At 42.9% G+C, this 18,266-nt stretch overlaps 2 protein-coding genes across 2 annotated transcripts; both read right to left on the bottom strand.

Annotated features, from left to right (window-relative positions):
- Nucleotides 1-2,102: 2,102 nt before the first annotated feature.
- Nucleotides 2,103-6,344, bottom strand: aqp9a (aquaporin 9a). Its single transcript, XM_006789157.3, has 6 exons — nt 6,181-6,344; nt 5,903-6,029; nt 4,836-4,973; nt 4,534-4,652; nt 3,376-3,593; nt 2,103-2,866 (listed from the first exon to the last, which is right to left on the bottom strand). Exons 1-6 carry the CDS (start codon nt 6,280-6,282, stop codon nt 2,659-2,661), a joined length of 912 nt encoding a protein of 303 aa, XP_006789220.1. The 5' UTR covers nt 6,283-6,344; the 3' UTR covers nt 2,103-2,658.
- Nucleotides 6,345-6,533: 189 nt separating this feature from the next.
- Nucleotides 6,534-18,227, bottom strand: LOC102790264 (cingulin-like protein 1). The gene is made up of 19 exons (XM_006789158.3): nt 18,122-18,227; nt 15,866-16,747; nt 15,697-15,791; nt 14,242-14,347; nt 14,044-14,139; nt 13,796-13,944; nt 13,165-13,306; nt 12,866-13,078; nt 12,558-12,764; nt 12,371-12,475; nt 12,086-12,238; nt 11,711-11,881; nt 11,339-11,491; nt 9,659-9,748; nt 8,405-8,488; nt 7,652-7,776; nt 7,284-7,392; nt 7,018-7,181; nt 6,534-6,936 (listed from the first exon to the last, which is right to left on the bottom strand). The coding sequence occupies exons 2-19, from the start codon at nt 16,724-16,726 to the stop codon at nt 6,858-6,860; spliced, it is 3,102 nt and encodes a 1,033-aa protein (XP_006789221.2). The 5' UTR covers nt 16,727-16,747; nt 18,122-18,227; the 3' UTR covers nt 6,534-6,857.
- Between the last annotated feature and the right edge of the window lie 39 nt (nt 18,228-18,266).

Genomic DNA, 18,266 nt, shown 5'->3' with positions numbered 1-18,266 from the left:
GGGCGCAGCTGCTTCAGAGACCATGCTGGTGCTGCAGGTTTCCTAGCAGCCTGTGAGTCACCAGCATCAGCAACACAGAGACGCACACACAGCTTTATATATGTTTTGTTTCCGGAGGACACACAATCCAACACTCATTGCTGCCTGGTCTCAGATATCTTTTTTAAAATTTTATTTGAATACATTTGTTGGAAGGAAAAAGCAGCTGATCAAAAGCTTTTATTCTGTCTCCGCCACACGCCTGCTCGTGTCTTCCCCATGTGTGTTACGCACTATATTATTTATTGCCTATACTTATTGATCACTTTGCTCCATGAGTGCATTCAATGATGTAACACCCATAAAAAAAACTAAGTCAAATCCAGGGAGCATGCATTTGCACATGCAGTGGAATGTGGCCCGCTATCGATTCTCTGCGCATTTCTTCGGCTACAGTTGCTGGTTGTAAACACGATTTTATTAAATCCAGGAACAAGGGATGAGGTTTAGTATTTTGTGTCTCATTTATATTCCAGTAAGTTTACACCAGTGATTGAATATGTACTGATTTTGTGATCTATTCTCATACAATTCCCCCACAGCTCCCACATCTATGTCCCTCTACGTCTGAAACAGTGTAACACAGAGGATATTATCAATATTCTGCATTTACAGTTCCAGCTCTCTGCAAGGAGCTGATGTCACAGCCGATCAGCAAGCAGTGTGCCTTTTGTTTCTCCTTGCAGTGACAAAAGCACGACTGTAAAACGGGCACTTGTGGACTGAGCGGCAGCAAAAAGGCTCTGCTCACCATGAAGGCTGCAGCACAAACAAAGAACCTGCGCTGGATGCGCAGAATGAATGCTTGTTTCGTTGTCCAGCAGCCAGAGGATTTTCAGTGCTCCTACACTCAGTCAGTCTGAGGGGTTTAGTCATTAGTCTTGGTTACTTGTGTACATGGAAAATCCCCAGACCCAGTTCTTTTACCGTCACCCCACATTATCCAAAGCCTGAAAAAGGGATGAAAGACAAGAAGCAAGAATCACATGTACCTGCACATGTATCTTCATGTCAGTCTTCAAATTGCCCACTCTGTTCTCTGTAGCTGCTCCCCAGCTTAGAATAAGATTATATATCAGCTAATTTAGTATTAGTATGTGTTTGTCCCCTGATTGTTGCTGTCTCTCTGCTAGTGTTACTGTTGAACTGCTGTAGGAAGCCAGATAGACTGTAAATAATGATCCATTTACTCACATAGAGTTTTGAGTTGTACTTGTTTCATATGCCTATGTGCTTTTACTCTGCTAGATTTAAGAGGCACGTACCGAGACTCTGAGATATAAGGGCCTAAATTTACACCGATTTCTGTTGGAAATATCCAAAATATTTTTTCAATATAATGGAACTTAACATTAAATCTGACTCACTTCTAACTATTCTTGGAATGCTGAAGGAATGAAGCAGGTAGCCCAACAACATGTTTGTGCTACAGCTGCTTACTACTAGCTTACTACTTTTCTTTTTTCTTTTGGAAAACCTTAAAAAAGCATGGCTAACTGAGCTAACGGAGACTTTGAATTAAATTTATCCTGTTTGGATGTTAAATTATTCTCAAATTTTGTAGCTTCTTTTCCACATGTTATACAGGAGCACTCGTCAAGTTAGAGAACTTGGAACAAGTTTTTTTTTGTTTTTCTCCACTTCACAGCTCTTATTTAACATGGGTTTTCTTGAATATTATCAGAACTAGAATTCAATCCATATTATTAAAATAATTCTTTTGGTATTCTTATTTTAACTCAAAGGTGAGAATCTCCCAGATGAAGCAATGATGAAGCTTCTCACTTTTAAGTCTTATCACCCCATCATATTTGACTTTTCTAAACAATTCTGCAGCGTTGAAGTTGCCACCTGAGGTTCCTGGTGGAAGTAAAATCAGACAACCCACTGAGTCTCAGCTCCTTCATCTGCATTGGGGACATTAGCTGGAGCGAGTCTGTGGAGCAATTTACAAACTGCTCGTATGAGAATGTTTACATCCACTGAGCATCTCATTTTAGGTTGATGTGCAGTTTTCTATTACAAATGCAGAAGAGCGGTGAAGAGAAAAATCTTAGGAGAAGTTGCAACTTGTAGAAACTTTAATGTCGACAAACAAAAGTGAGTAAGAGAGTTTTGCAAAAAGTCAAAACAAGCACAAAAAGTTTGAAGTGCATACGCAAATATCACGACAACCACTGAGAAAAACACAAAGAAATGTAACAGGGCACATGCAAGCATGCAGAACTAATATTCTATTTTTAGTATATGCAAAAAAGGAGATTTTTTTTGTATATACAAAATGGTATTTACAACACATATGCTGCTAATATTTATGTAATGATCTCAAATACACAGGACAGAGATTTCCATGAGTTTATGAAAAATGCAACAACAGGCAATCGAGCAAAAGTTATTCTGTGTTTTCAGAACATTTCCAAATATATTTTATTTTTATTTAGACCCATGGAGGTCTTTGGTGGTGTATCGGGCTGAAAAAAGCTTGAAGTATAACTACAGCCTATCCAGCTACCAATGAGATGACACTGACACATGGATCCTGTCCTTACAGATGGAAGCTGCGCTGGTGTTCATCTGACTGACAGTAAAAGCGCTCAGTCCTGAAGGTGTAAGGTCTTCTTAACTCATCGTGATCATCTCATATTTGTCCTTCAGACTGCTGTCATCATCCTCTTCGTCTTCCTCGTCCTCCTCCTCTTCCTCCTGGGGCTTCTCGTGCTCGGCGTGGGGGTGGTGCAGCTCGACGAACAGGTAGTAGATGACGGCCGCGACCACTCCCCCCACCATCGGTCCCGCCACTGGGATCCACCACCAGTTGTCTGCGGTGCTGCGTCCAGAGAAAAGGGAAACAGGAAGGAAGAGTCAAAAACATCAGTGGGAGAAAAAAGAGGCAGCTGTTGATCGCCGGTGCCTCCATCGGATCATGCACAAGCATCGACTGCATCTGTCGAGCGCATGTGACATTATGTAACACGTGTCACCAGCACGGGCTCACTTCGATAAATAGCTCAATGAAAGATTTCAAGAGAGGCAGGGAGATATGTCTGTATTTACATTTTCATTTCACAGAATGTGTCCACATGAGGATTTTTATTCTGTTTATAACTGCAAAATTATTTTGTAAGTAAGAGATCATCAAATAAAGTTACTACATAAGTCCACATTTAGCATGTGATGCATAGAGTTTATTTGTATAGATTAATGATATATCCTTCAGAAGTTACATATTCCACGCATTTTAATAATAATACCACGTTTAGACTTTTTCACCTAATGGCCAAACTTCCCACCCATCATCATCATATAATCATCTATATGTGATTCGACTCCACCCACCTGAAGACCTCCATCCCCCATCCTGCCACAGCTGTGAACAGTCTGGGTCCCAGGTCTCTGGCTGGGTTCAGGGGGTAGCCACAGTTCAGTCCCATGGACACGCCGATGGCCATGATGATCAGGCCGATGGCCAGCGGCTCGACGCCTTTAGGAGCTCCGATGTTTCCGCCGTCGATGATAGCAAGAATGCACAAAACCAGCATACCTGTTCCCACCACCTTCGAGAGAGGAACAGCAAGCCTTTGATTAATGGATGAGTTTGGCTGTGTAGCTTTGATAAACACTGGTAACATCCCAATTACAATAATATACTACATGGAGCAGCAGTTTCCCAGTGACAGCTTTTACCCATCTGTCATCAGACTATTAAATTCCCAACGCACATCATAATAAAGACATAAGCCATGGATACAGTCTAAACGCTGAGCACAACTCAGCTGTAGTTTTTATTTGATATATATATTGTTTATATATTGTTTCTTTGTTTAATGTTCTACAACGCGGACCAGTGCACATATTAATATATTCATTAACTCATTTCATGTCAATTTTTTGTGGGATTTTTGTGCAATTTGAAGTAACTAAGCCATTTGTTTACTTCGCAGTCATATAATATGCCATCATGTGAATTTCTTCAAACTTCTATTATAAAATAACTATATTTTTCTAACTGAAAACATCTGAATACAAATGAATAAAACATGTCCAGTTAATGTGTATAGTGATCTGGGTGCATTTAAATCACATTTGCAACGTCTTAACTCTGATCCCTGTGCAGATGATTCACTCTATCTCAAATTGTACTTGACCTCTGAGCCTGAGAATGAAAATAACAAACATTTGCAGAAACGCAGTCGCACTAAGCAGACTTATCGCAGCGCTTTACCTGCTGTGGTTTCCACCATCTTTGGAAACACAAGCAGATGTGTTAGTTTTGTATTGCTGCGACAAATAAACAGACTGGAAATGGCGTTAAGTAAATGTGACCTTCTGCAGAGTACCAGGAAATGGACATTAGGGCCAAAAGTGAGCCGAAAAGGGGGTGTTCTCAGACTAAATAGGCCGATCGATTCTGCATTAGCCACATTGGCCAGACTTTACAGTATTTAGAGGCAGAAAGAGAGCCGAGGTCAGTGGTTCACCGCGACTAGAGCTTGCCTGATCAATGAAGCCGCCGAGGACTGACAGGTGTCTGGCGGGGTATGAGGCAAAAATGTGGCCCGTTGCATTGATACCCGTCACTGACAGAATCCCACTCGTGAAGTCCATGAAGGCATCTGTGAGGAGCACAAAGAGACATCTGACATAACTGCAACAAGTCACAGGGATCCATTTCTATCTTGTGCAGTCAAACCCAGGGTTAAAATATTCTCACAGCGGCAGCTGAGTGTTGTGCACTTAATCACTTCTTTACATAACACTTGTTATGGCTTTATATACATATGCAAAGGAGGCGTCACCATAGTATAATCCAAAGACTGCAGCAGCTCCTGCAAAAGCACCAAGAAACTGAGCGATGACGTAGAAAGGAAACTTCCAGATCTTCAGTTTTCCCAAAATTACCATGGCCAAAGACACAGCGGGGTTCACATGGCCCCCTGGGAGAGAGGACAAAGCACAGAGTAAAAGAGGGGTGCAGTGTGTGTGTGTGTGTGTGTGTGGGTGGCTGGCCTGATATCCTCTCCATCATTAGTGAGGCTGTCACATTTACAAGAGGCAACAGCAGGGGAGCAGCCCCCCAGGGCGGTTCACGGTTTGTTTTTTTAGAGGCAGAATAAAGGTCACTACCTCAAAAAACAAAAAAGATGTTCCAGTTATTCTGTTGTTATTTTTAATAAGGGCAGGTAGTTTCTTTATACATATATATATATAATATATATATATATATATATATGAGAAATCTGCCTGTTATATCTCTTCATGAAATAGTATTCAATTCAGCCCCTGCTCACATGAAGTAAGCATTGTCCCTCACTGGGACTGAGTCTGGTCTCTGCTATAGACAGATGAACGTAGCCTATGATCAATGCAGTTTGCAGGACATTTAGTGCCCAGGGTTATGTACGACCCCAGAGAGGCTGTGTTAATAAATCAATGGTCAGTACACATTTGGTGGATCTGGACAGAGAGCTGGCACCTTCCTGTTGATGCCGGAGCTGGGGGAGGTGGCACATGGCCGGACAGGAAGCCATAAAGATTTAATACTACAAGCTGCATGCCTCACGAGTATCAATGTTTTTATTACAGCATTACAGCACGTACAAGAGAGTTGTGTCAGATTGTTTTATATGTTCTGGCAGAAACGGTTTGTATTGACTATAAATTAAGAGGTTAAGATAGAACGCTAAACAAACTTTTAACAACTACAATGTTAAAACTTTTTACCTTTGATTTTCTTCACAAGTGTGTCAGCTCTGCTGGCCACGCATAAATTAAGCAGAGCTAATAGGGGTCATCTGAGGCCAACTTTATGTCAGCAGAAATAAAGAATTAACTAAATAAGAGCAACATTAAAAGCGGCACTTACCTGAAACTCCACCGGCCACATACGCTGCCATCATCAGGCCTACAGAGAAGCCGATGTGGACGGTGAGGGGTTCGCCCAGGGTGTTTCGACTGAGGACGGTCTGAGCGACGGAGCCGCAGCCAAACAGCTGACAAACAGAGAGGAACATATCATCAATCAAACTGAAATAAAGCAATCAAATCAGCTGAAGGCATTACAGGAACTTCTAAAGCGAGCAGATGCAATGTTTGATTTCTGAAAAAGAAAATAGTTTCACCCTAAAAGAAAAGAATACTTACAACCAAGACAAACGTTCCCAGGAATTCTGCCAGAAATTCCTTAAATATTCCATGTTTTAGAGCACAGTGTTGCCTCATGCTTCTCTTGTTTTGTACTTCCATGTATCGCCGTGCCAACAGATGTCAAAACTGTCAGGCGCTTTGAATCCCTGGAGCTCATTAGAGTCAGATCTCCACCTCTGCACAGCCTCAGCCATTAAGAGCAGGCCATTGATCCATTCGTGCAACTACCATTCTGACAGAGTTTCATAGCTGAGGGTTACCAGCAGACGAGTTTTGTGTTGTTTTTACATTTAAACTGAGCTTTCTCTCATTTTTTTGTTCAAAGTCAAAGTCTCAGACTGACAGAAATGTCACACAGCTGTATTTATTTCAGTGTCTGGAGGCGTATATACACTGGTGAATGTTGAAAAAAGCATTTTAGTGCATTTAGTTATTAGCTTAAGAACGTGCGCCACATCATATTCATCAATACACCAACAGAATAAATTAGAGATTAAGAATAATCAAGTTGGTCTGATAATGCAGTTATAAATATCGCCACAAGAGGTCAGCATTGGCAAGGTGCCATGCAGCTGAAGGTGGAAGTCACACCTGAGTTGTTAATGACATTTTACTCAATTGTGAAATGTTCACAGTGACATTAAAGTCCAGATTGAATTCTTTTTAAGCGCAGGTCAGTCAGATCCCAGGTCGTCCAAGTCGTTCACATCGTCCTCTGGGACCTTAGTGAGGGGAGTGGCCTTCTTCTTCCGCCTGTTGAAGCAAAAACATTAAATGATGGTGATGACGTGATTTAGTGCGGCGGCATGTTAAAGGCAGAGAGCGATCGGTCACCTCATCTCATTCCGCACTGCACTCAGCTGGCTGTGAAGCTGCTCGTTGGCCTCCATCTGCTCATCCAGCTCTCTCTGCAACTTCTTTTTAGCGTGTTCCAGACGCTCGATCTCCTCCTCCGCCTCGTCCATCTGCCTCTTCGTCGTCTTTAGCCTCTGAGTCAGCTGCAGAGTTCGGGGAAAAACGAGATAAAGAATCATGAGTCGAGTCGCCTGGTGAAGAGAACTTCGTAACAAGGTTTTATTCGTGGTTAAAGATGTGTCGACCTGGTCCGTCTGGCTCTGCAGGTTGAGGCGCTCCTCGTCTCCCTGCATTTTCATCTCCTTCAGCTTGCGCTCCAGCCTGCGGTTCACTTGTTGTAAGTTGTTGTTGTCCCTGAGAGCAAAAGCAACAAGGGATCATGTGCCTGTTTTTTCCTCCAGCTTTGTGTAACTTAACACACTCCTAGTGTGCAGACCAGAGATGATTTCTCTTACAACCAAGTGATAAATGGATCCACCACTCACTGAGAGCCAGGACCAAGAATCTGAGTTTCTGTAGTTGCACTGATCCATACAGCCTTAATCCATATTAATGTCTAAAACTGATGAGAAGTTGTTAAAATAAGGTCACTTTTTGCTGTGTGTTTGCTCACTTCTCTTCTCCTTGCAACCTCTCCTCCAGCTCCTGGATGCGGATGTTGAGCTTGGAGACGAGTGAGTCCTGGTTGCTCTTCTGTGAACCTTCCAGATGAGCCACTCTGCTTTTAAAGTCCTTATTCTGCCAGAGAGAATATGATGAAGAATTTTAGCTTTTTAAAAAATAAATAAAAAAAAATCTGTATTAGCAACATGAAGCAGTAGTTTCTCAGGGTGGTCGCAGTTTTGTTTGCTTCTTGCACAAGAATGTAAGAGCTTGAGGTTGTTATTCCACGGATCCAAAGGGGGGAGGTAATGGTCTATTAAACAAAGTAGGAAAAAACAAGCTTTGCAAAAGTTTGCAGTTGTTAACCCTCAAGCATGTAAGCAATACAGTTTGGTGAGCAATGCTGAGAGTAAGCTGAACCTTTTTGTATCTTTACAAGAAATAAAAAAAAACTCTGCAGGGCACTTTTGAGCAGGTTTCCATTAACACCATTAACATCAATGCTGATATTGAACATGAATCTTACAATTTGAACGCCATGCTGATTTTATTCCACATGCATTTACATGAGTATTTCACTTGATTTTGGTTATTATTTAAAAGCAAAAGCTTAAAAGAGCTGAGTATCTAACTTGGATCTTAAGCCTCATTTTTCAGCAGCAGTCTCTTGCATCACATTGACTCCACCTTAAGATTTTTTTTTTCTCCAGAAATGATTTCACTCTGTTTAGCTGTCTGGTGTTTGGGGGTTGGGGATAATTACCTGCCTCTCCAGGCTTATCTTATCGCACTCCAGATCCTGCCTGGCAGATCTCTCCTGCATCAGTTCATTCCGCATCTGATCCATCTGTTAATGCAGAGAGAAACATAGTTTTTATTATCCATTATACATGTACTGCATAACATCGCACATAAGAAATACAGCTAGGACATATGGACACTGAACTACTAATTTATTATTTGCTGAGCTTGTACTTCATATGTTTTCCCCCTGAAAGTGGACTTTTCTCTAAACACTCAGTTTGAGGTGTTTTTTTCCCTGTTGGTTCAATGTGACGTCAAAGAAATTGATATTCTTGCTTAGAGACACAAAGGCATCTCAGATGCACAGAGTTGCCCAGAGGCTGTGAGGACAGACGCATCTACCTCCTACCGTTCAAACGTTTTGTTTGTGATGGACAGCCAATCAGAGGAAAGTTCGCTTAAAGAGAGGAGGACAAAGTATAAACTGCAGGGTGACATCAAGGCCTAGTATATGATAAATAACCTTTGAATAATGCAAGAAACATTGATTTAAAAGGAATATAAGGTACTAGAAATGTGCACAAGGGTTCTCCTTTAACACTAAACCTCACAACCTGCTTTCCGTTTACGTGCATTCTCTTCAATACTGACTGCAAACAAGACCATGTGTTATTACAAACTTTCGGCTTAAATGAAAAGTTTCCAGCTTAACTCATAAAAACTGAGGAAATTCAGTCCGGTCTGAGCGGACACATCAGATCTAAAGGCTCTCCTCACTAATAACATCCAGAGGCCCAGAGGAGGGAGTGTGAATACTTGCTCACAATAGTTAGCTGTTTTTTGGGGGAGCGGGGAGTGGGGGTGGGGGGCTTAGTAGTTTACCCAAAAGAGCATTTTGTGTCACCTACTGTGCACCACTTTGCTCCCCTAAACGTAGGCCAGCATTAAAAGCACACTGAAGATGAGGAAGCGGTGAAGAAGCATGATTAATGACCAGACGAAACAACAAAACAAACTTGTTTTACGCGCAGCTCAGAAACATCAGCGGCTTTGGGTGTTTGCAGAGAAATCTGAGCTCTCAGCTCAACATCTGTTTATGATCAAAACAGAGCTGAGGGTCCAAAATTGAGACAGGCAATAAATCTATCACTGGTAGGTTGTTGTTTTTGTGGAGGGAAATTTATGAGCATTAGAAAAATGCAAAATGTGAGCTTCATCTGGAAAAAAAACACACACAAAAAAAACAGCAAAGACAACAAGGGAGTAAACCTGCCTGCTCCTTGGTTTTGTCTAATCGCTCCATCAAGCGGTCAGCACTGCCGCGCTCATCACAAAGGTCTTCTTCCAGGTGGCTGATGCGCTCCTGAGAGGAGAGGAAATGAATGAAAAGATGCTTCAAACCATCATCGACTTCATTTAAATTGCATTACGCTGGAAGCACAGGGGACAGGAGATATTTATCTCTGGAGAATGCGGTTAGAAAGCTGACTCAGATTAGACGAGGGTATTGGGTAACATTATACAAGGAAGCCTTCAGGAAAAATGCACAAAAAAAACGCTTTGCTATTATGTTAAACTCTGCTTGCGTTAGCAGTGGATGTGTGTGGGGGTAGGTAGAAGAAGGTTTCTGAGAACGCTCGGACAGGTCTGATAACTTTCAACAGTAAATACGCTCTTCCTCGGTTGATACAAAGTGTCAACAGTGCGCACGCTGGTATCACTGTGTAATGTTTTTGCATCGGCAAGACAAACAGGGCTGAGCTGCGAGGCACTGTTTCCAGTGAACTTCTCCTCACCCAGAGCAGGTACAGGTGACAGTGCAAATACACACAGAGGAACAGGTAAACATTACGTGTGTGACTGCGCGCTCTTACACGTGTTATAGCTTGGAATATTACTGTTGCCATCTAACCATGTGGGTAGATTTTCATCTTTAAGCTTCAACTGGAGGATTAGATCTACAGTGAACTCTGAGATACTTTTGTATTACTTTGTTTTATTAATGCAGCCACACAAATTTTAGTAAAAAGTCTCGCTCCAGGTCTGTATAAACAAGAGCCAAGCACCTGGAAAAGACAGTTTAACAATGCTTCATTTTAACCTTTCCATTTCTGCACCCATAGGGATGTACAGGTAAATGAGCAGACACTGTAAGACAGACACTTAAGTGATTACAGGATTGTTTTTCCATCTGCAGTCATTTTTTTTTTAAAATCTAATTCTGCCCTGGGAACCTCAGCACCTTTCCCCTCATATCTGGAAACTCTGGTGTGGAAACAGCAACAGCAAGAACAGTAAAGAACACTGCAGACATAAATAACAGCAGGCAGGCCACTGAATGAGTTAGAAATAACAGGAAAAGGAGGGGGTGGGCAGTAGGTGGGTTGCAAAGTGGCTTGCACGGCAGCAGAACAGTATCCAGACTAAAACAACTTAAATACTGTGACTATATGAAATTCTATTATGGATGATAACAGCTGACTAAAAGGACTTCCACTCCTTGGCCAGTTTGGAGATACCATTAAGCTCCATTTGTTACAATGTTTAATGTAAAATATTTTTAATAAATAAGTATATTAACTAAGGTGAAATAAAGGCTACGTCCACACTAGCCCGGATAGAGTTGTGTGTCCACATTGAAACGGCCGAAAACACTTACGTTCCAGTACTGCGCATGCGTGAAACGCAAGACGATTCGGCCTGCCTGATTTCTGTCTGTCACTTATTTACTTTCCGGCTCTTTGAAAGGTCGCGGCAAAATGTAGAGGAAAAGCCCCGTGTTTTTAAATGGACTAACGACGAGGTGGAGTTGTTGCTGCGAGTAACACAAAAGTACAAAGTGTCAAAAGCGAGTGAGAATTAGCATTTGAACACACAACCTTCTTGCTGTGAGGCAACAGTGGTAACCACCGCTGCATTTTGAGTTTGACAAGCGGTCCAGAGATGTTTTTACCTCCATGAGTTTGACCTGGCGCTCTCGCTCATCCATCGCGGCAGCATTCCTCTCCTCCAGCTCCTCCACCCTCTGCTCCAGCTGCCGGCCCCTCAGCTGGGCCTCCTGCTGCTCCCTGCGACACCTCCGCAGATCCTCCTCCAGAGGAAACAGCTGAACAAGAAAACAGCTCAAAGGTTAAACACAAAGCAACACGCAATGTCCGGTGCTGAGCAGCAAAGCAGACACTTCTACAGACAACACATAATCCGTAGAGTCTGACCACTTTTATTCAAAATCATACAAAACGTGCATGTTCTCATACTCTTATGTTTCTTTTGGTGACTAAGACTAATTCATGCTGATGAATCAGGGAGACGGCGAGCACCACACCTCTTCCTGCAGTTTTTTGGCTGCCTGTCTGGATTTCTCCAGCTCTGCTCCCTTTTCCTGCAGCTGTCTCCGCAGCTCGGCCAAGTCCCTCTGACTCTTTTCTTTGGCCTCATCAACCTGGTTCTGAAGCACATCTGTAGACGCCTCGCACTCCTCTATGATGCCATTCATCTACCCGTGCAGATAAACAAAGAGCTCAGATAAGGGAGACATAGGAGATGAAAGAAGTTATGCAAGCACGAGACTTAACAGCTGTTTCTGGTGATCTCATGGCTTCAGGGTTAAGATAACAGACTTTCAGGCCTCATTTGGCTCCAAGAACACATAGAATTTTTTTGGAAGGCCTTAAAAGAATAGTTTATGTCCCCCTCTCACCTTCCTCTGCAGTTGCTCCATGGCCCTGTCCTGCAGCCTTCTCTCATCTTCAAGCTCAGTTTTTGTCTTCCACAGCTCCTCCACTTGCTTCTTCTCCTCCCTGAGCTTCTCTTTCAGGTCTCTGTGCTCATGGTTCAATTTGGCTAGTTTACCCTGTCAGAAGAAAACCCAGAGTAAAGAATTCATTTCAAGAGCATAGCTATGATGCTCATGAAATGATATGATATAGTAGACATGATGAAGTGTGCTCCATTTTTCTCCCGCTCAACCTTATTTTCTTGATACCTGCACGTCTTCCAAGCGAGTGAGCAGCGACTTGTTAGACTGACACATCTCTTCTTCATTCCTCCTCACATCGTCCAGCATTTCCTCAACCTGTTGCTTTTCCCTCTGAAACGGCATGAAGCAAAAACAAACTGAACAAATGGAAAATTTGACATTTATCTCCCTACATTTGCACCCTTTTCCTCACCTCAAGCTGCTTTGATCTCTGCTCCAACTGTCTTTCTGTGGTTTTGTACTCCTGGATCACCTGATTCAGCTGCTCCAACTTGTTGTTAAGCTCTTGCACCTTCCCTCTCAGCTGATCTCTCTCCTGGCTCAGCTCCTTCAGTTGCACCTTAGCTGCACCGCTCTCGTCCTCCGCCTCGAGCTTCTTCTGGCAGAGCAGAGCATTGCTCTGAGAGACAGGGCGAAAGCGAAGTGTGAGATCATCATCGAAATATGACGTGACACAGGGGTGTGATAGATCAGAGCAAATGGAGGTATGTTTCTTGGTACCTCTTTAACCAGCTCCAAGTGCCCGAGCAGCTTCTGGAGCTCCTGTTCGTGCTCCTCCTTCAGAGCAGAGGTGTATATATCCTGAGTCTCCACCTCCTCTTTAAGTGCTCCCTTCAGGGCACTGAGCTCCCTCTCTCTGCGATGCAGCAAGTCCTCCTGCTCTTCCTTCACCTGTAGCATCTCCTGAAACTCTGCGTGCAGCTGGGATAAATCCTGTCAAATTCACCATCACAAATATATATTTAAGGGAAAAAGCTGCTTTACATCTGCTATATGTTGGCTCGTGGGCTTTCATTTACCTGCAGAAGGACTTCCTTCTCTTCATTTATCACCTCTGCTTTCTTTGCTCGGTCCAGCTCGTCGTGCATCTCTGAGAGCTGCTGCTGAAGGTCCTGCATCTCTGCTTTAGCTCTCTCTTTCTCAGCCTTCATTTGAGCCACCCTGGCAACATACGAGAATAGATTCATATTTCCTATCAAAGACTGGAGCTCGCTTATTCTCCTTAAATGCTGCAAAAAGCTGCTTAACTGGAATAGACTGAAAAACAGGAATCTTTTTATTTTAAAATGCACGTGCTGGGCTCTTTCATGACCAGTAGCACTTGGACTTGGACAACAGTCGGTTTGTATATGGAGTGCTTCACCTAAACTGCAGAAACATGACACATTCAGTGAGTCTAGTTTGATTTTAGTGTCATGAGCCTGGTTCTGCAGGTTTCTTCCTTTTAAAGGGGTGTTCTTCCTTCCCACTGTTGCCAAGCGCTTGCTATTAGGGGGCTGACTGATTATTGTGTCTTCACCTTACAATATAAAGTGCACTAAGGCATTTGTTGTGATTTGGCACTAAATAATTAAACACAAATTAAACTGAATCACTAGGCAGAGCTTTACTTTAAAGCTTTGGTGAATGACCTGAAGGTCACAGCCTTACTCCTCTTTGGTAAACTGAAGTTCTGCCTCAACTTCTCCCAGCTTGTCCCTGAGTTGGCTGAGCTCAGCTTGGTTTTTTATCAGCTCTTCCTGAAGTTTCTTCTTCTCTGTCCTCGCCTTCTCACAGGCTTTGGCTAAAGTCATTTCATTCTGCAGAAAAAGAACAACAACAGACAGGAACATTGTCAGTCACAGGAAGAGGAAGTGAGCTGTTTGGAGGTGACTCAGCAGGATGGGGCTACACTACACCTTCATCTCAGCGTCTAGTCTTTGCCTCAGTTCCGACACTTCTTTCTCCAGCTCTGCCTGTTTCTCCCGCAGGAGCTTTATCGCCTCTTCGTAGTCCTAAAAGCAAAACATTGCAATAATATAAGCAGTTTCAGACAAACACAATAAATCATATTGGAGAGTGAGCTGCCCTGACGAACATCTCATGCCAACACTGACTTTCTCCTCCTGCTCCACATTGGCAGCAGTTCTCCATTTGAGCTTGGTGATCCTCCGAAAGAGCAGGTGGACCTTTCTATGGGTGGTGGAGTCGTCATCAGTCGTTCTGGGCAGCAAGAAAAAATATTTAGCAAACACAGTAACAACACCGATGAAAAGATGAAACTTTATCTGGTTGCGGCAGGGCAGGACGTCCTCTGAGCGTGATGTCAAGTAGCTTTGGTATGCAGAAATAAAACATTGTTCACTTGACCTCTCTTAGGGGTACAACACATAATTCAGCATTTTTTTGTAAATAAATTGCACCAAACAGGCACTGGTAGATGTTTCAAACTTTCCAAGTGCAGCAGATATTTTATCAGTAAAAACATGGTTGTGCTCGACATTCCTGACTTGAGAACACACATCTGGAGCAGCTCCCTGTATCAGATTGCACTGCCTGATCTCAACCACACACTCACCACTAGACCAACAGGGAGTACTGAATATACTATTATGAAAAATGAGACAATGTTATACACAACAAATATAATTTGTTTTTGTTCAAATGGTTTTTTATTGGAAATTAGGTTGAAAACAGGAAACTAAACTTGTTTATTAAGATAGTTTAGAGTAATAGCATTTTAGATGGAGCCTAGACAACTGCCCCCATGACCCGGACCACTTGCTTATCTGATCTCAAGCTCAAACAAGCTGTTTCTCATGGAAAATGTATAGATAAAGTCTACATCCTTCAGAGTTTATGATTTATAAGTATTGTATGTACTGTTTGTGCAATGTTAACCACATTGCCAGATCATCTGTAAAGCACAAACATCTCCCCGCACGTGTTCACATTCGTGCGCAACTCTTCTATTTTGAGTCTGATATACTGGTAAGGAAGTATGTGGGGCATTGCAGGTGAGGTGTGGATGAGCAGGAGGGGAAATATAGAATGAGACCAAGTCAATTAAATTGTTTTTTAAGGAAAAAATAAAAAAGTGGAAACTATATTATACTTTTATTTCAGTAAAATTCCTTTGTTATTGCTAATAATTTATTTTAAAAAGGGTCTAAATCTCACAACAGGTCATATCCTGTTTGCTAGACTTCAGAGAGCTAATAATGTGACAGCCTATAAAGTAATCCAGAACACCGTCATCTGACATTTCTAAACTTTTGCTTTTGTGCACTTTAAACAAACAAAATTGAAAACACTGAACTTTAGAGGTGCCGGTCACTGTTCTTTGTAACTGTTTGCACAAAGCCTTGCTCACTGCTCCTCCCAGTTTATAGTGTGTGCTTAAACGCTAACAATACAAATCAAGCTGCCTTTCCTGTTGGAGTCTCTTATTTAAGATATAGGCAAATACTGTAATTCAACCCAATTGCCAGAAATCAAACATATGCTCTATAGTTCCCAAAATATCTGTTTGCCCCTTTAAAGTAAAGTGCCGAAAGCTCGGGGGGACTTACCCAGCCTTCAGGTAAGTGAACAGCATTTGTTTCGTCGTGTCTTCGGCTGGATCTACTGAGAGCTCTTGCTGTCCTTTCAGAAGATCGGGAGTGACCTGATTAGGGAACATACGGCAAATAAATCTGATCTTTCAAATGACAACTTTGCCCTAAAACAAAAAGCCTGTACCTGTGCATCTCTTTCATCAGATTCCTCAGCCCGGTCACCGCTTGATGCTTTCTCTGCTCTGTGAAGCCCTTTGGCGGTCGTATCTTTGTTGCTTGGTTGCTTTAAGTTAACTTCTCCACTGAGGAGTCGAGCCCTGGCCGATCCAGGAGGGTACATCCCGCCCTTCAGAGACGAGTTCCTGCTAGCTGAAGGGGAGGGCGAGGAGGATTCAGAGGTTCGACTGCTGTCCACGCTGCGTGACCGACGACACTCCTCGAGGTTCAGCCTGTTCCTCGGGCCTCTTCCCCTCCGTTGGTTGCTGTTAAACTGGCTTATTAGTTTCCCTACAGAAACGATGGAGTCGGTCTCCACTAAGTTTGGGGACCTTGGAGGAATTTGTCCACCAGATGGAGGCGCCTTGTTCTGGGCCAACTCAGCAGGGTCTTCTCCTGGGCCCTCAGCAGGAAGAGGGATCCTGGGTTTGGTCATGTTGGTAGTCGGTTTGTTTGAGGCTGTTTGTGAAGGAAACCCCGGGCTCAGTTTATTATTTTCAGGGCTGTAGGATCTCATGATCTCTGGGCGTTTCTGATAATTAAACACGGGGGAGTTGACCATCTTCTGTGGCTCAGGTGATAGCTGTCTGTCATCCATGGACCTTCGCGCCATACCCGGGTTGTACCCTGCCTGGTGAGTGATGACAGAAACGTCCCTGTTGCTGTCCTGGCTTGAACTGTTCAGAACCACATAGGGTTGACCTTTAATCCCTTGAACCTGAATCCTAACTCCAAACGAGTTGTCCTGGCTGCCCCTGTGACTGTGCTCCAGCATGTAGCCCTTCTGTGTCCTGATGTCTGGAGAACCGCTCGGCCTGTGAGACTCCATCCCAACCCCTCTGGAGATAAACTGGTGGTAACACGCACAGACAGGTATGTTAAAAATGACACCAAGAGGGAGACTGCACAGAAGAGTGAATTGAAAACCGATGCTTCAGGTTGGTCAGGCCTTATCATCTGTTTACAAAACACTGGAGCAGGGTTGGAGCTTAGGAGGGAACGTAAGGACAGACATCGAAGGAGCTCCTCACACAGCTGCACATAAAGACACAATAAATGGACGCTGGTGAGTGCCTGATATTGCTGTGCAATGAAAACAGCTCTTTCTGTGTGCTAATGACAGCGTACTATTGTACAGCCCGAGCTGAGCCAACTGCATGACGACTACAACTGGCTGAGGTGGAGAGGTGTCGTCATCCGCTCCGTCGTATGACACATGAGGAAAATGTTTGTCAACAAACAAACTACTGTGAGGCTGTAACACACAAACACAATAGAAGACAGTATGGTGTCTTCCTACGAGCCCCATCCTTAGCATGCTGCCACTCCAAATAACCCTCGAATGACCAACACTTTTACAGGAGTGACCCGGTGAGGTCATTTGTGACCCCAATATATTGTAGCCAATAATTATTTTTTTTTTATTTAACTCTACATGGCTTTGTTGTGCGTATATCTTTTCCTTTAACTATTCCAAAATGTGCTGATTTAGTTAACCATCAATGTTATGGAAAATAATCATGATAATAATAATAGTTTTAAGGCGTTTATAAGCACCACAAAATCAGAAAAAAGAGAGAAACACATTAAAAATGTTAATTTTTCAGCCAGTCCAGCCTCAGCTCATTGCGATGTTTGAACTTAGACTAACTAAACAGTAACTTTCACCAATCACCTATCAGTCATAAACTACTTTTGGTTGCCAGGTTGTAGAAAAAACAGCACTCCGCTGCTTTGTCCTGTTAGTTTAAATTGACCAGCCCCCTTCAATTCCCCTTAAATCGACTGCTCAGCTGATGTTAAGTAAAAGTTAAATGACTTTGTTAAAAAAAAAAAAAAAAAAAGAAAGACAGATCAAATTGTCCCATTGGTGGGTTTTCTACAACCTGCCATGTTCATGCGTAATAAGAGCTTCTAACGTTTCATTGGGTCGTTCTTACTTTGTCATTCTAGGTACTTAACATGAACTCATTTGTCCTTGGATACTACAGTATCTGTCACTCACACACTTTTTCCGGATAAACTTTACTTCGCTACTTTAAAAAGGATACAAGAACTCTACCTGCCGCTGTTGTAAAAAGACCGCGACTTAATGAAAAAGTGTAGTAAAAAGTTGGAGTAACATCTTTAAACGCGCTGATGATCGCCGCAGATGGGGTATCTTTGAAGGATTAAGGTTGTTAGCGTTATTTAGAGCAGGTTTTGTTCTTAATCTCAAACTTACCGTATTGTGTGAGCGCTGACTTGTCCTCCTCCTCTTCTGTCCGATCGGACTGTCCAGCCTCCACCCGCCCAGACATGATCAGCCCCGCTCAGAGAGGCGTTCACTGTCACACAGAAACATCATATGACTGCTGCTGCTGCTGCTG

This window comes from Neolamprologus brichardi, chromosome 7 (genome assembly GCF_056152115.1).
Source record: "Neolamprologus brichardi isolate AB-2024 chromosome 7, ASM5615211v1, whole genome shotgun sequence".
In the NCBI taxonomy this organism is placed as follows: domain Eukaryota; kingdom Metazoa; phylum Chordata; class Actinopteri; order Cichliformes; family Cichlidae; genus Neolamprologus; species Neolamprologus brichardi.
The sequence above is the reverse complement of the archived record's forward strand: the minus strand, read 5'-3'. Positions and strand labels throughout refer to the sequence as shown.

Excerpts from the sequence above, each read along its gene's own strand:
- aqp9a (XM_006789157.3), bottom strand. The coding sequence starts at position 6,282 with ATGGAAGTACAAAACAAGAGAAGCATGAGGCAACACTGTGCTCTAAAA. Across the intron at positions 3,594-4,533 it reads TCGGCGGCTTCATTGATCAG|GTGGTGGGAACAGGTATGCT; the intron begins GCAAGCTCTAGT and ends CCTCTCTCGAAG. Across the intron at positions 2,867-3,375 it reads TGGGGGATGGAGGTCTTCAG|CACCGCAGACAACTGGTGGT; the intron begins GTGGGTGGAGTC and ends CTCTGGACGCAG.
- LOC102790264 (XM_006789158.3), bottom strand. The coding sequence starts at position 16,726 with ATGGAGTCTCACAGGCCGAGCGGTTCTCCAGACATCAGGACACAGAAG. Across the intron at positions 14,140-14,241 it reads ATGTGGAGCAGGAGGAGAAA|GACTACGAAGAGGCGATAAA; the intron begins GTCAGTGTTGGC and ends TTTTGCTTTTAG. Across the intron at positions 8,489-9,658 it reads TAGACAAAACCAAGGAGCAG|ATGGATCAGATGCGGAATGA; the intron begins GCAGGTTTACTC and ends CTGCATTAACAG.